Source organism: Strongylocentrotus purpuratus, unplaced genomic scaffold (genome assembly GCF_000002235.5).
Source record: "Strongylocentrotus purpuratus isolate Spur 01 unplaced genomic scaffold, Spur_5.0 spur5_scaffold_7, whole genome shotgun sequence".
Lineage (NCBI taxonomy): Eukaryota > Metazoa > Echinodermata > Echinoidea > Camarodonta > Strongylocentrotidae > Strongylocentrotus > Strongylocentrotus purpuratus.
Window position 1 is genome coordinate 36,003,866 of NW_022145613.1, and position 14,567 is coordinate 36,018,432.

The 14,567-nt window shown below is 38.1% G+C and overlaps 1 protein-coding gene across 1 annotated transcript in view; it reads right to left on the bottom strand.

The window, feature by feature from the left end:
• LOC590964 overlaps window positions 1-14,567 on the bottom strand; it is an 85,786-nt gene that overhangs the window by 29,362 nt on the left and 41,857 nt on the right. Inside the window, exons 31-43 of the mRNA XM_030973839.1 lie at window positions 13,952-14,353; window positions 12,901-13,134; window positions 11,639-11,827; window positions 10,853-11,163; window positions 10,415-10,526; window positions 9,642-9,916; window positions 9,010-9,160; window positions 5,947-6,176; window positions 4,425-4,614; window positions 3,367-3,780; window positions 2,352-2,771; window positions 1,256-1,341; window positions 543-876 (exon numbers count right to left, since the gene is read on the bottom strand). Coding sequence (XP_030829699.1) covers window positions 543-876; window positions 1,256-1,341; window positions 2,352-2,771; window positions 3,367-3,780; window positions 4,425-4,614; window positions 5,947-6,176; window positions 9,010-9,160; window positions 9,642-9,916; window positions 10,415-10,526; window positions 10,853-11,163; window positions 11,639-11,827; window positions 12,901-13,134; window positions 13,952-14,353 — 3,348 coding nt within the window. The remainder of the gene's footprint in view (window positions 1-542; window positions 877-1,255; window positions 1,342-2,351; window positions 2,772-3,366; window positions 3,781-4,424; window positions 4,615-5,946; window positions 6,177-9,009; window positions 9,161-9,641; window positions 9,917-10,414; window positions 10,527-10,852; window positions 11,164-11,638; window positions 11,828-12,900; window positions 13,135-13,951; window positions 14,354-14,567) is intronic.

The following is a 14,567-nucleotide window of genomic DNA, read 5'->3' on the forward strand; positions in this document are numbered from 1 at the left end:
TCTTCTTTTTTTTCCTCTTACTCATCCTCTTCTTCTCATTATCATTATGATGACATCATCATCATCATTGTCATTATCCAGACCTGCCAACCTCTGGAGTTCAAAAACTGTATTCTTTCAGCCCAAAAGTTGTATTCTTAAAAATAAACACGGATTGTTACGCAGAAGAATTTTTTGATCGATCATTGGTTGAATATGCATGATTTCATCAGGACTGTTGTGTTCGATAAACCAATGAACATCCCCAAATTGCCAATGTGAGATGCTTGTAGGATACTTTACAGGACAGGGTAGGCATTTTGCCCATGAAAATGGCACACACAAAAAAAATATATTAATTTTTTTTTTTTTAAAGTGAGGAAAATCGTACTGTCGTATTTGCTTCTAAAAATCGTACAAAATACGACTAAATCGTACTGGTTGGCAGGTCTGATTATCGTCGTTATCATCTTCATTCAACAATAAGTAATATATTTTCATTGCATTTATTACAGGTGACCGAGCAGCAGATAAGAGTAACCTTGAGACAGCCATTGACCTACCTCTGCATGCGAATGGTTGACAGACCTGGAGGTCACCATATGCACCTACGCCCTCTAGAGTGTAATCTGGATTCACTGAGTCTCCTTTGGATAGGATCACACAGAGGTAGAGGAACTCGGTGTCGCACACCAAGTCGGTTGCATTGAGGTTTACTGATGCCGCAATGTCGATGCTCTCGCCGGCCGTTAGGTCCATGTTGGCATCGTCAGCGATGGATGCGGTCTTCCTGGAGATCGGATCGCTGCCGTTCTCGTAGCGGCTGAGGAAGGTGGTCAATGACCACAAGTCGTCACCGAGGGCACTAGCACCCATGGAGGAAGCCTCAACGGACAACTGCAGAGAGAGTTAACAGCCATTCATGTTACCACCTCAGTACGGTTAAGTATTCATATTCCACTTGGAATGTAAAGTAATAACATAGACTGAATGAATAAGTGTTACAGGCCATCAATAGATACCGTCAAACACACAAAATGTATAAAAACATCCATCTTTTTCAAGTATTTGATTTAGTACATTTTCCATGGAGTTGAAAAGTGCTCCACAATTACATAGGTAAATACGATTAGAATCAACAACTTATTTACAATGACAATGCTTTAGGTACCATTTGATTTGTTGTATTTCTAACTTGGCATCTTTAAGAACGTCAATGATTTCACCCATGTCACAAATACAACATAGTAATAAATAACTGGGACTGAGAACTTACCGTGAAGTTGACTTCATGTGAAGCAGTATCCTCCAGCAGTGGTACACCACTCACAAAGTTCACAAACAAGCTATCCACTTGAACACCTAAAGAATAACAAAAATATGACAGAAAGGGGGGCTTAGTGGGCAAAGTAAAGCTGATGGGTACAATTTTTTATTTATTTCTTCATGATAGTTTAATAGCATACATGTACAGTGAAACCTGTCTATAAAGACCACCCAAGGGAGACAAGAAAAGTGGTCTTTAAAGGCAGGTGGTCCTTATGTACAGGGTCCTTTAAGTACATGTTTCAATGAGAAACTATTTTCAAGGGAAACAAAAAATGTGGTCTTTGTAGACAGGTGGTCTTTCTATACAGGTGGTCACTTAAGCAGGTTTCACTGTAGTTCTAGTGTAACAGAGTCCTTTTGTAAAGTCAGATAAATACAGGTAGTATCAACTAAAGACTTGACCTGAAGTATGTGCTACCCAGAAGTCCAGAATTAACTGGAGTTTTAATGCTGTGAATAGTAATGTAAAAATGGAATGTGAAGAAAAAAAACTACCTGAATAAGAAAACAACTTTCAGAAGAACAGGCTAACATGAAACTTAAATGGCTAGCATGTGAAATAATGTATCACAAATAACAATCATGAAATATGAAGAAAAAAAGTTTTAGAACAAGCTCTCTTTTTACTGCTTACTCTGATAGATTTTAGAATTTGAAAAAGACTGATTTATCAAAATGAGCACAGCCCGATTTAAAAAAGAAAATCCTTTTTTCATTAAACTTTCAGGGAAATCCAATAAAACAACTTAAAAAACCCTTCTCTTCTCACTGCCTATTTAGGGAGAATCAAAAAGAAATTCGATACAAACGAAGTTACAAAAATGTTTTCATTATTTTAGTTAGTGATTATGTCACATTAGTTTCATGTTCTGTACTATGTATGATATGTTACAACTGCCTGAATTCTGTATTTAAACACTGTTGTAAATAGCTGTTATTTTATGATATGAACAAATAAAGTCCCTCGAAAGAGGAAAAATAGAGAATTTTTTTTTAGGGAGAATTAACAATCATATTTCACATTTAAACTGTATGATACATACCTCTGCACTGGAGTTGCACACAGTCCTCTAGAAGTGTAAGGTCTCCACCTTGTCCTTGAAGGGTATAACCAGGGTCTGGATTGGAGCCTTTCTGAAGGACACCGCATACCGATGTCATCTGGTCGCAACGAATCCCTGTGAGATCCGCAACCAAAGATGTGAAGGGGAAGTTTATCATGCCTGAACTCTCCACATTGCTTGTCGGTCCTGCGATCGGTCTCCTGCCCAACTCGATGTCCTGTCCAGTTCCATCCCTGGCTAAGATGAGAATTTCGAAGAGGTCGTTACCGTTGGCTATGTTTCTTGTCTGGGTGGCAAAGGTCGATAGGAGGTTGAGAGGTCCAAGCTCCATGTCGGGTTCACCACTGAGCAGAACAGGGTTGTTTATGACTTGAAGATCGGTTGATGCTACGACAACACCTGTGAGAGGGTTTAAGAGAGTAAACGGTACACATTGATCAACAACCATCAAATGGTATGGCAAGGAATCAATAAAAATGACAAGTTTTAAAGACCGTCAATACTACTGAGCCAGAAGGGATTAGACCACCCAGCCAGGTCACTGACAGGTGGCTATCTCTTCAACTCAGCTCAACTAACATAAGAAAAAGAGGATCATGGGGGACCAACAGGCACCGATTGGGGAAGATTTCTATATAGATGGAGCAAGTAGCTACAAGTAGGACAGTGGGGCTTTAAAAAGAAAACCGCCTATCTACCAACTTGTACATCAAGTGAAGAGAACACCAGTAATTATGCACACAGGTACCCTGGTAACAAGTAATGCTCTCTACGACAGAAGCCGATATTCTAAAAAGTGGGTAATGTTAGACCTTGCTTGAAATATTCAAATTCATGAGGTGTAGTTTTGTCCTCTCAGACTATCTATTCATCATGAGCCTAAGACAGATTAAACAAGACATTCCCAAAATAAAGTATTTGGAAACCTCCTCAACAATGCAGACAAATATTTTGTTGTACCACAGCTAGATTGTGGGTGCGACTATGAACTCACCTATACACGAAGATGTAACATCATAACAATCCACCAGAGTGCTGTCATCCGGTAGACCTTTGAGTCCAAAGTCTGGGTTTGCACCGCTGTTCTTCTTCAGCTCCACACACAGATACAAGGCTTCGTAGCAAAGCACTTCCGATGCATTAAACATCGGCACCACATTAATGAATCTTACATTACTACCAACAGAAAGAGGCTCGGTGGCAGATATAAGCGGGGCACGGGCAAAGGATGTGTTCCCGGTCGGCGAGTCCGATAGGTAGAAATCAAGGCTCCATAGATTAGTACCAGCAATGTCGGCTGAGTCAGGGTGAGGCATCACAGTGGCCTCGGCAATAAAATCAATGAGACCTTCGGTCTCTGTATAGTCTTCAGAGTTGACCTGAAGAGTGGTACTGGCAATAACAACACCTGCATGGAGAAAAGTTGTAAAGACACATTCAACATTTGATACTACTGTTTCTGTTTCGAAACTTAAATCTACAGTCAAACTGGTCTATGAAGGCCATCCAACGGAAACAGAGAAAATGATCACTGTAGACAAGTGACCTTTCTAGATAGGTTTTACATAGCACACATTGTTTTTCCCTCAAGGAAGATGAAATAAATGGCCTCTATAGATAAGTGACCTTTATAGAGAGGTAAACACTACTAGACAAGTTTGACTTTAATTCTGTTCTTGTTTTATTTGCTAATCCTAAGCTTGTCACTAATCGTCTCTTATACAACAGTACACTGTAGTAGACACTATGAACATGACGGACAAAGAAAGATGACAAAATATACAGTTCCTCATTCTACCCTCAACAATTGCTGTGGTAGACAAAGGAACATCCCTTCACTGCTATTATGTAAAAATGTGTAGAACAGGTGTCACATGCATATTCACATTTCTACACTGTTCTACACATTTTACATTATAGCAGTGAAGAGATGTTCCTTTGTCTACCACAGCTATTGTCGAGGGTAGAATGAGGAACTGTATATTTTGTCCTCTTTCTTTGTCCGTCATATTCATAGTGAGATACAAGCAATAAAATATATACAAACCCTACCTCTGCAGTCGACTGGTACACACGAGACAGTACTGCCGAGTAGGATTGGACTGGAGGAAGAGACTGCGTCATCCCTGGCTTGTAGCTCAAAGCACAGATACATCACATTCTCACACGTTCCAGGTAGGGTCAGGCTCAAGTCCAGAGGACCAAAGCTGATTTGGCCACCGGCAGGGAAGTCTTGATCACCCTGAAGCAAGAAGGATGATTCATAACACAAGCAAAATGACTTATCTCTTCTTTTCTCCCATGAAGGGTATGGATTGACTATTCAAATGACTCGGTTTGAAATATAGTTCATACATAGAAATGGGAACACAAGTGAAACAATATTAAAGGTACTATGTCCCATTTGCAGGCCAAACAAATGAAAAGGTTAAATTCCAACAGCATTTGAAAGATAATACTAATTTAGAACTTCCCTAAAAAAAGGGGGGCTTGAGGATGTCTTTAAGTGTGAAATAACGACTATTATTTGTCATATCGACTTAAGTGCTACCATTCAATCAGTTTAATTTTGGCCATTACAAGAAGTGGGTTATTGATGTAGACAAATGCTCATGTACCCTTTACAGCTCATTTGATGAATGTTATTCCAAAGAAGAAAAAAGCCAGTCAGTCACTCAATGGTGTCTGACAGTGAAGTCTAGCAAGTAAACGGGTTTCCTTGCATAATTTGAATATGAGGACACTGCTAACGTTTAAATTTCACAGATACAGTAGAACATACATTACATATTCATAATTCCTGCAAAGTTCTACAGAATTTGATTTTGGCTGCAAAAGGGACATAGTATCTTTAAAAGAACCCTGATTGACATGTAGCATGAGCCAGAAGTGCATTAACTCATATACTTCAACATAGAGTTAACGCATTCTAGCTCTACACAGACGATTTCTTTCTTTGATTTTTCACAATTTCAAGTCATCTAAACTGCCTACAACATCTTGAATGCTTGCCCCATGATAATATGGGCTGGAGCATAGGGAAATTATGTGTTGTATCACGATGCAATGTTTATTGGTCATGGATAAAAATAAAAACACATTTGGCATAAAATAATCTCTGGCTATTTTGGTTTATGCACAACACATCAGTTTAACAACATATCTGTATAGATAGCTATATATAGATAGATATATAATTTATTGTCTTCTTCCAAAGCAAAAGAAGAAACTTTCCTTCCAGGTGATCATACATAAAATTACACAACTTATACAAAATTTATAATATAAATACAATCATATAAAAATATAAAATGCATAAAAAGTATGAATAAAAAAATAATACATTTAATACAAATTACAAAGAACATAAGGATAAAGGGAAGAAGACAAAAAGGAAGAAAAAGAGAAGAAAATAGAATGAGGGGACTAAAGGAGAATGTAGCCCTGGGTAAAGTAACTATGTAAAGTATACATTCCTAGATAAAATGTTAAAAACAGCAGGACCATAAAATTATATTTTATTCAACCAGTTAAACATCTCCATTCTTGAGCCATGTGGCCATGGCGGCTTTACCTGACTGCCAGGAAGTGGTGTGACCGGTGTCCTGGCGATGACCTCTCCTGATCCATCCTGTGCGTCGCTAAAGAAGGCAGAGACGTCCCAGAGGTTGGTACCCGTTGCGCCCTCATTGTCGATACTTGATGAGAGGCCCAGATTCACAGCGGTCAGTTCATTTGCGCTGTTCTCGTAAACGACATCATCTCCAGGAGTGAGTGTAACATTGAACTCATCAATGTAGACACCTAGTTTAAACATGTAAATAGAAATCATTACGGCTCAAATCAATCTGATGATGCCGATAACAAGAATTTCAAATTCAAATCGATGTAAATTTTAGAAACGTATACCAAAATTGGAAGTGCCCTGATGATATTACACACGATTTAATTAACTGCATTAACATGATTGAACATGCATTATCCACCCTGGGGGGGGGGGGGTGTTAACATGATTGAACATGCATTATCCACCCTGGGGGGTGTTAAAGGGATCGTTTAACAATGTTAAATCTGAGATACACGGCCCTACGTGTTATCAGTGTCTGTGATATGATGTAATATTGAAGCCCTAAAAAAATCGCGCTTCAAAATGATCAAGAAGTGCCTCAAAAAAGTAAAAGTCTTTGAGTGACCGGTTTTACCATACTCGTTTTTCCCAATAGACTGTAGTGTTACGAAAACCGTCAGGCGAACGGTTTTCAAAATGTGTAATTCCAATCATAAATATCTTGATAATCAGACAGGCGATCGGCTTGTAAAAGTCACGGGGTTCCTGACTGACCTAAAGGTTTATAATTATCATTGCATCATGAGCTAAATCCACAATATGTTTTCAGAATCTGAGACAAAGTTACCGGATCCCTTTAACATGATTGAACATGCATTATCCACCCTGGGGGGTGTTAACATGATTGAACATGCATTATCCACCCTGGGGGGTGTTAACATGATTGAACATGCATTATCCACCATGGGGGGTGTTAACATGATTGAACATGCATTATCCACCCTGGGGGATGTTAACATGATTGAACATGCATTATCCACCCTGGGGGGTGTTAACATGATTGAACATGCATTATCCACCCTGGGGGGTGTTAACATGATTGAACATGCATTATCCACCCTGGGGGGTGTTAACATGATTGAACATGCATTATCCACCTGGGGGGTGTTAACATGATTGAACATGCATTATCCACCCTGGGGGGTGTTTCAAAAAAGCTGTTCGTAAAGTTAGGCATGACTTTACGAATGAGGATGCTCAATCATTTTTAACTGCATCAACTAAAGTTGAAATGTGCAGATGTAGATTAACATTCTTATTATTAGGCTTGAGTCGGTACGGTCGATCACACCGGGACCTGACCGTTGCCGTCGGGTCCTGGTTTCGGTTTTTTGAGAACCGACGCTCCGAAAAAAATAATGAAATAGGCCTATGTATGAAATTGCAGTTTTGCACACCACTAAAATCAATCCACCTTAAACCTTAAGTATTTAATTGTTACCAATCATATTCTAGCTCATCCTGAATCAATCCGAACTGCTGATATAAATATAAATATGGGTTGCAAAGCAGTTTGCTCCATGGGGTTGTTGTTGCCAGCTAGCTGCTAGCTAGCTACTGTACAGGCCGGGTCTCTCGGCAGATTAATAAATCAGGTTGAATGAAACATTAATGTTTGAACAATAAAACGACTTTCTAAAAAAAGTACTTCTTTACAACATACCGATCAAATAATTTTTAAAAGACAAAATAGATGTTTTTTCTTTGATTTTGAACACCGCATGCTTCTTTTAAAAGCTGAAAATTACTTGGTAATCACAAGAAGTTTTGATACGGATAGCTGTAGCAAGGCAAGTTCAGACTAGTCTCGGAAAAATGCGCAGTGCTCCTCGTTAGCTGGAATGCGTGCCAGAACAATCTGAATGTATCTGATTGTGGTAATTTTTGTTTGGGTTCGTTCTGGCATGCATTACACACTATGAACATGACTGACAAAGCAAGCGGACAAAATATACAGTTCCTCAGGTAGACAAAAGAACATCCCTTCACTGCTATTATGTAAAAATGTGTAGAACAGGTGTCACATGCATATTCACCTTTTTACATAATGGCAGTGAAGGGATGTTCCTTTGTCTACCTGAGGAACTGTATGTTTTGTCCGCTTTCTTTGTCTGTCATATTCATAGTGACAGCCAATTACGAGGAGCACTGCGCATTTTTCCGAGACTAGTCTGAACTTGCCTTGCAACAGCTATCCGTATCGAAACTTCTTGTAATTACCAAGTAATTTTCAGTTTTAAAAAAAAGCATGCGATGTTTAAAATAAGAGATAAATATTTATTTTGTCTTTAAAATATTATATGATCGGTATATTTTACAGAAGAATTTTTTAGAAAGCTGTTTTATTATTCTAACATTCATATTTTTTGACCAGATTTATTCAACCTGAATAAATCAAAATGGCGGCTCGAATGTTGTCTTTCTATTTCTGCCCCAGCTTTTTTACTTTTAGAGGTACGATAATGGCACTAAACATCGCCAATCATCGATGAAAATAATGTCAAATGGAAGAATATACCGATCTGAGCCGAGGTATGCATGTGTTAATTTATTTGATTGATAAAAAAAGGTCACTTTTAAGGGACATACTGATGATATGCGCTTTTTATAGAGGCAAGTGACAAATCCTGTGAGCTGATAGGTGCAAGGCCATCGGGACCCGGTTTATGAAAATCCCGACATGACTCAGGCCTACTTATTATAACAAACATTTTTAATGCAAAGTACATTTTTTGCCATAATTTAATTGAGGTGAATGGAAGTATAGTCACACTTTGTTAAAACTTTGGGAAAAACTTTGGGCATCCTATCTGGCACTTCATATTCAAGTCGTTCGTAAAGTCATGCGTAACTTTACGATCAGCTTTATGAAACACCCCCCTGGTAGGACGGAAGTTGCATGGTTGGTGAACCACAAAGTGAATAGTAAAACTAGTATAGTTGATATACAATTGTCCAATGCTATTATGTGATCAGGAATATCTATGGTGAAGAAGAAGTCGTTCTCACCTCTGCAGTCGAGTTTAAAACAATCCCTCAGACTGAGACCATTAGGAACGCCCCGCAATGAGAAATCAACTGAAGATCCGTCACTCTTTCTGATCTCCAGGCAGAGGTAAGGCATCTCAACACAACTGACGTCCTCAAAACTAAGATTGAGCTGCAAAACAAACATAACAAACATACTCATATAATCTCTTGTAGGATATCATGAAAAATGAATCTAGAGTCATATTGGAGAAAAAAAAAACTGTCCACAATAGCCTAGTTACACTAACAAGAAGATGCATGCTTACTACTTTAAATACTTCTCTCGAAATGCACAAAGATATCATCGCAACACAAGTGACACTGACACTAATAGACTTGGAGTTGGTGTTCCAGCCCTTTAGTCCTCAAAATCAGTACCAACAAAAATTTTTATCATCATGTATTATTCAAAACATATTCTTTCACATGATTGGTAATAAGAGCTTCCACTTCATTTTTTTGAAATTGGGGCGTTTCCAATACTGGTCTTTTCCTTTAACGCTTTTCCATTAACTGACCAAAGCGCTTGCAGTATTATTATAACCCCAGTCACTGGATTCATTTACAGTGCACATTCTCCACTCCCTGGGGAGCATTCACACCATACGTACCATCTGACTGGCAGGATCTAGTTCATAGGTTCCACTCGGCTGAAGGGACGTTGGAGACAAGTCTGAACTGAAGACATGATTGATTACACGATCACCAGACCCATCGCTATTTCGAGAGCCGTATATCAAGAAAGACCAGAGATTGGAACCACTAAGTGGTCTGCTCGTCTCAGATGAGTTTACAGTGAAACTAAATGTAATTTCATGGTTTTGATCTGCCTGCGCATGCTGTATACCCCCAGTCAACGTTAATTCAGTGGCGGAAACCTCCACTCCTGTAGCATGAGATTATATGGATAAAAGAATACAACAACCATGTTAAGAGTTAAAAAAAAATAAATAAAATAGAATGACTATATTACACATAACATTCAATGTTCAAGTTCAAGCTCGTTTATTTACACTCATCATTAAAAATTCAGAATATATAATTAAATACGGAATAATCAAACATAAAATATTATACATCCAACAAAACACAAAAACAAAAAAAACATTAAATAATGGGAGTGAAGGGATGAGCTAAAAAGGAGTATGGTCCTTATGCTAGAGCCCATCCCTCATATATAATATTAATGAAAGGCAAATTAAATGTTGTACTATTGGAAGCATGGGGGAAAATGGGGGGGAACAGGGGGGGGGGGGTAAAGAGCCTGGTGAGTGTGTAATGTGTAATGTAAGGTCAAACCTGAGGTGAAATAAGATGTGCATCTCTTCTTTGTAACTTCAAATTAGATATAAATTAAAGACTTGAGAAGAATTTTTTTTTTTACCATGGCAAGCAACTTGTTGCCCTGCGTATCTTGCTGTTGGTGGTTGGTATTGCAAGGTGTAATCAGACGCTGCTGATGTATTCTTCTCAAATTCAGCACAGAGGTAGATATCCTATATTAGGAAGAAGAGGTCAGTTAAATACATATGAGAGGTGTATCAACTGCCCTGAACCCAAAATATTTTGTCTGAAAGCCATAAAATTGTTTATGCAAAACTTGCTATGTTGCAAACATTTTATCATAGTAGAGTAGTACACTCTTGGGCCCATCAAGTTTTTTAGCCCCATACTTAACATATTTCTTCTATATCCTACTCTGAAGTTTTTGGAACATAATTTATAAATGATACTGCCAGTGTCTTTTACTTTGGCTTGAAGCATTTGTGCCTGGAATGCAATAAAAATGATATAGAATTTGAAAAAATTGAAGTGCACCAACCGTTTCTGGGCATATAAGTCGAGTCAAATTCAATTGAACTTCCAGATTCTCAAACACAAGCCGCTGATTATCAACCAGCGTTTGGTGATCAACGATCCCAGCAGGAACTCTGTCTCCAAAGTCATCTCCCAAGCAATCCGATTGACCATTGTAAAACACTGTAACCATCCAGGGGTACATCTCAGTACCCGTGCTCGTCCCAAGGTCAGGGTCGTGCTCGATGGTCACAGTGATGTTTACAAGTTGATCCTCACGCCCTTCAGTTGCATCTGGTCTAGGACTTTGGATCGAGTTTTGTGTAATGACAATACCTGAGAGAGGAAGGAAGGCTTACTGATTATGATTTGAATTTGGTACATACCATGTACTTTCCACAGACTCGGGCCCGAGGTGTCTCATATCAGCTTTTCAATATCATGAATTAAAAAGGATCAGTCAATTCATTTTGTTGAATACAACTATTTTGCACCACAGATTATTTAGTATTTGTGTGCTCCACGGTCACTAAAGCTAATGCATGTATAAATAAACAACAATTTAACCAGCTTAAAATAATGAAGCAAACTTATCAAAACCACTGTCAAGTTGTCAAGGCACAGATAAAAGTAGGGAGAAAGGGTAGAGAGCAGGAAGTATGCTCTATCAATCAAATTTGAATCAAATGACATAATAAATCAACAAATGAAATGTTGAATTCTAATATAATAAGTAAATATGTCACCTTCTTAAAAGTAATGTTGCAAGGCTTATGTTCAGAGCACAACACCTAAAACATTAATAAATTACCTTGGCACCTAGTGTTCTCTTTACAAATGATGTTGGAGTTATCATTGAAGGAGACATTGAATTCAGGACTAGGGGCGTCGCCCTTAGCAACCTCGACACAGAGATAAGGCATACTGGCACAGATCACGTCCTGTAGATTAAGAGAGGCCTCAATGTTCAACAATCTGATCGTTTCTCCAGCAGAAATACCTGAAAAGAAAAAAGGATGAGTTTCTTTTTTATTGTATGTTCATTTTTATCATCATATATCAGGAGGGTGTTTCACAGAGACTTAGATTGACTTTAAGTTGGACTTAACTATGGCAGGCCGTTCATGCCACTGTTCGCTCTCACCATTACTGGCATTGGTCTGTCAAGGGACGTACAAATCATGGTCACAAATCTACAGCATTTTACATTTTTTGATAATTCATTATTGAAGGAAAAAATATCATCATCATCATAATCATTGTACGTTGTCCACGTTACTGTCATAATTATCATCACCATTGTAATTATCACCACCAACACCACCATCACCATCATTATCAAGATTATTACTGTCATCATCACCATAATCATTTTCATTGTCATTATCACCAATGACATCATCACTACACATCTTCATCATCATCATCATAATCTACACCACTATCACCAATCCTTTCAATAATAATAATAATAATACATAAGATTTGTTTGGCACCAAATCCACTTGACAATCTAATGCTCAAGGCGCAGCTTGTGCAAAGGATGAAATACATGATAAATATATACAAAAGTGCAATAGGAAAGGTACAGACATGAAAGGTCATCAACTGTATCATAACAACTGATAGCATTATTTTTGTCACTACAATGATCAACCTCATCTTGACAAAAGAATACTTAACAAAATACTCTTTAAAAAAATCCTTTATTTCCGACAAGCCCGCCAGTTTACATATAGATTATTGAATATAGAGGCTTGTGTAGGTACTATCTTATATACATATATATTTATGGTGTGTATGTGATATAACAAATAAACTGCACTGTTAAGAAACACTAACAAAGCCCATGAATGTTTTGCTTACGATATTATTTTTCAAAATTATCTTAAAAGATAAATAAATATAAAACGGAAAAAAATGAATAATAACAATACAAAAATGAGAGATATAACATGTGACATAAAGTATTTTGGCGACAATAGTCACAACTGACTAATCGCCAATAAGCCAAAACACAACAACAACATCATCACAACAGCTAGGCATCCTAAGCTGATACATCGCGCTTACCGATTTCATCTTGGGAGGAGAGCAATGGAACTGCAGTATCCGCAGCAACACTGTCATTACCCTCAGCGTAGCCAGACATGTATACCCTAACAACCTTCCACAGCTCTTCTCCTGCTATGGAGGCCGAGACGGGACCCGCAGTCAGGCTAACAGCAAAGCGCAGGTCATTCATCGTGTACTCAAGGATGTTGGGTGGGTAGAAGATTTCATAGTCACTACTGTCAATTTCAGTAACTACATGATAAAAATAAACAATGAAAAACAGATAATGATTTAAGAAAAGTTGTAAAGAGCTACATTCCAGCTACCAAGTACAAAATATTAACTAAAATAAATAACTTTTAAAAAAACGTTACTTTTAAAGCGCTTACAACTGAAGTCTTCAAATGTTTAAAGACCCTATCCGATAAAAATACATCTTGATATATGGAAAACTGAACAAATGTAGAATGCAAATATAAAGGAATAAAAAGTATTTACCCTTTCATTATTGCACAAAAGCAAATTAAAACCTCATTTTCCGCACCCCTCCAAATTACGGGTCGACAGGGGTCAAATTTGCCAAAGTTACAGTGACAACATAACATGTGGACCCGATCAGTTCATCTATATAGCTGAGGCGATGAGCCATGCTTAATTAATGAAAAGTCATTGTGAATATGCGTACTCCACATAAGATGCTGCCATCAAGTCGATAGCAAGTTTTTAGGTCGACAACTTCCAATTTTCAAAGCTATCGATTTTTGAGTGTTCAGCATTCCGTTGATATATTATTCACCCATTTCATTTTTCATTTCGGATCTGGTCTTTAACTGACCTAAGATGTTGTAAAGTCATATACACGTCTAGACATACCAGTAATATCATTCATTTACAAATATTTTCAAGAGATACCTATGATATCAATGAATACATGCATATTGTCCCGATGTTGATAACTTAACCAATGACCTACATATTGTTTTTGGCCTGGAATGATATCAGTGTACAACTACATGCAGTATCCTCTGCTGACCTAAACTTTCCTTTGACCTTTGACCTAGAAACTAACCTTTGCATGGGATGTTCAGGCATGCTTCAGAGGTTGAACTCAGACTGAGAGTGAAGTTTGAACTTGGATTGGTATTGATGGACACGCAGAGCTCGACCATTGCATCTGGGCAATAGAAGCTGGACAGGTCAAGCGAGAGGGCCACATCTGTGAAAGTGGTTGATGTGCCAGCGACTATGTCCATGTTGGCGTTGTCGGTAGAGAGCACGATAGATTCCATCCTCTCCACCTGTCCTGCTGATTTGATGATTGTACTCATCATCCAGAGGCTGTTCCCGCTGGCATTGCTCCATGTTGCGTTGGGTTCGACTGTCACGTTGACTGACAGTATCTGATTGGCGGTTCTCTCAATGATGCAAGGAGGATCGATGGGTGACAACGTCATGTTATCAAATCTCACATCTAAAAATACAATTAAGATATAATGCATGTGTTTATTTGTTCTTATAATGCTTACACTCATAGCCTACATTAACAGAACAGTTAGCTTAATTGTACCCAAAAAAAATCAGCATCATGAAATACAGTATGGAACATGGCAAAAGAGAAATTCTACGGTATACCCTTCAATGAAAAATGGTTGAATAGCATGCCTTTATAAAGAATAGATCCAATC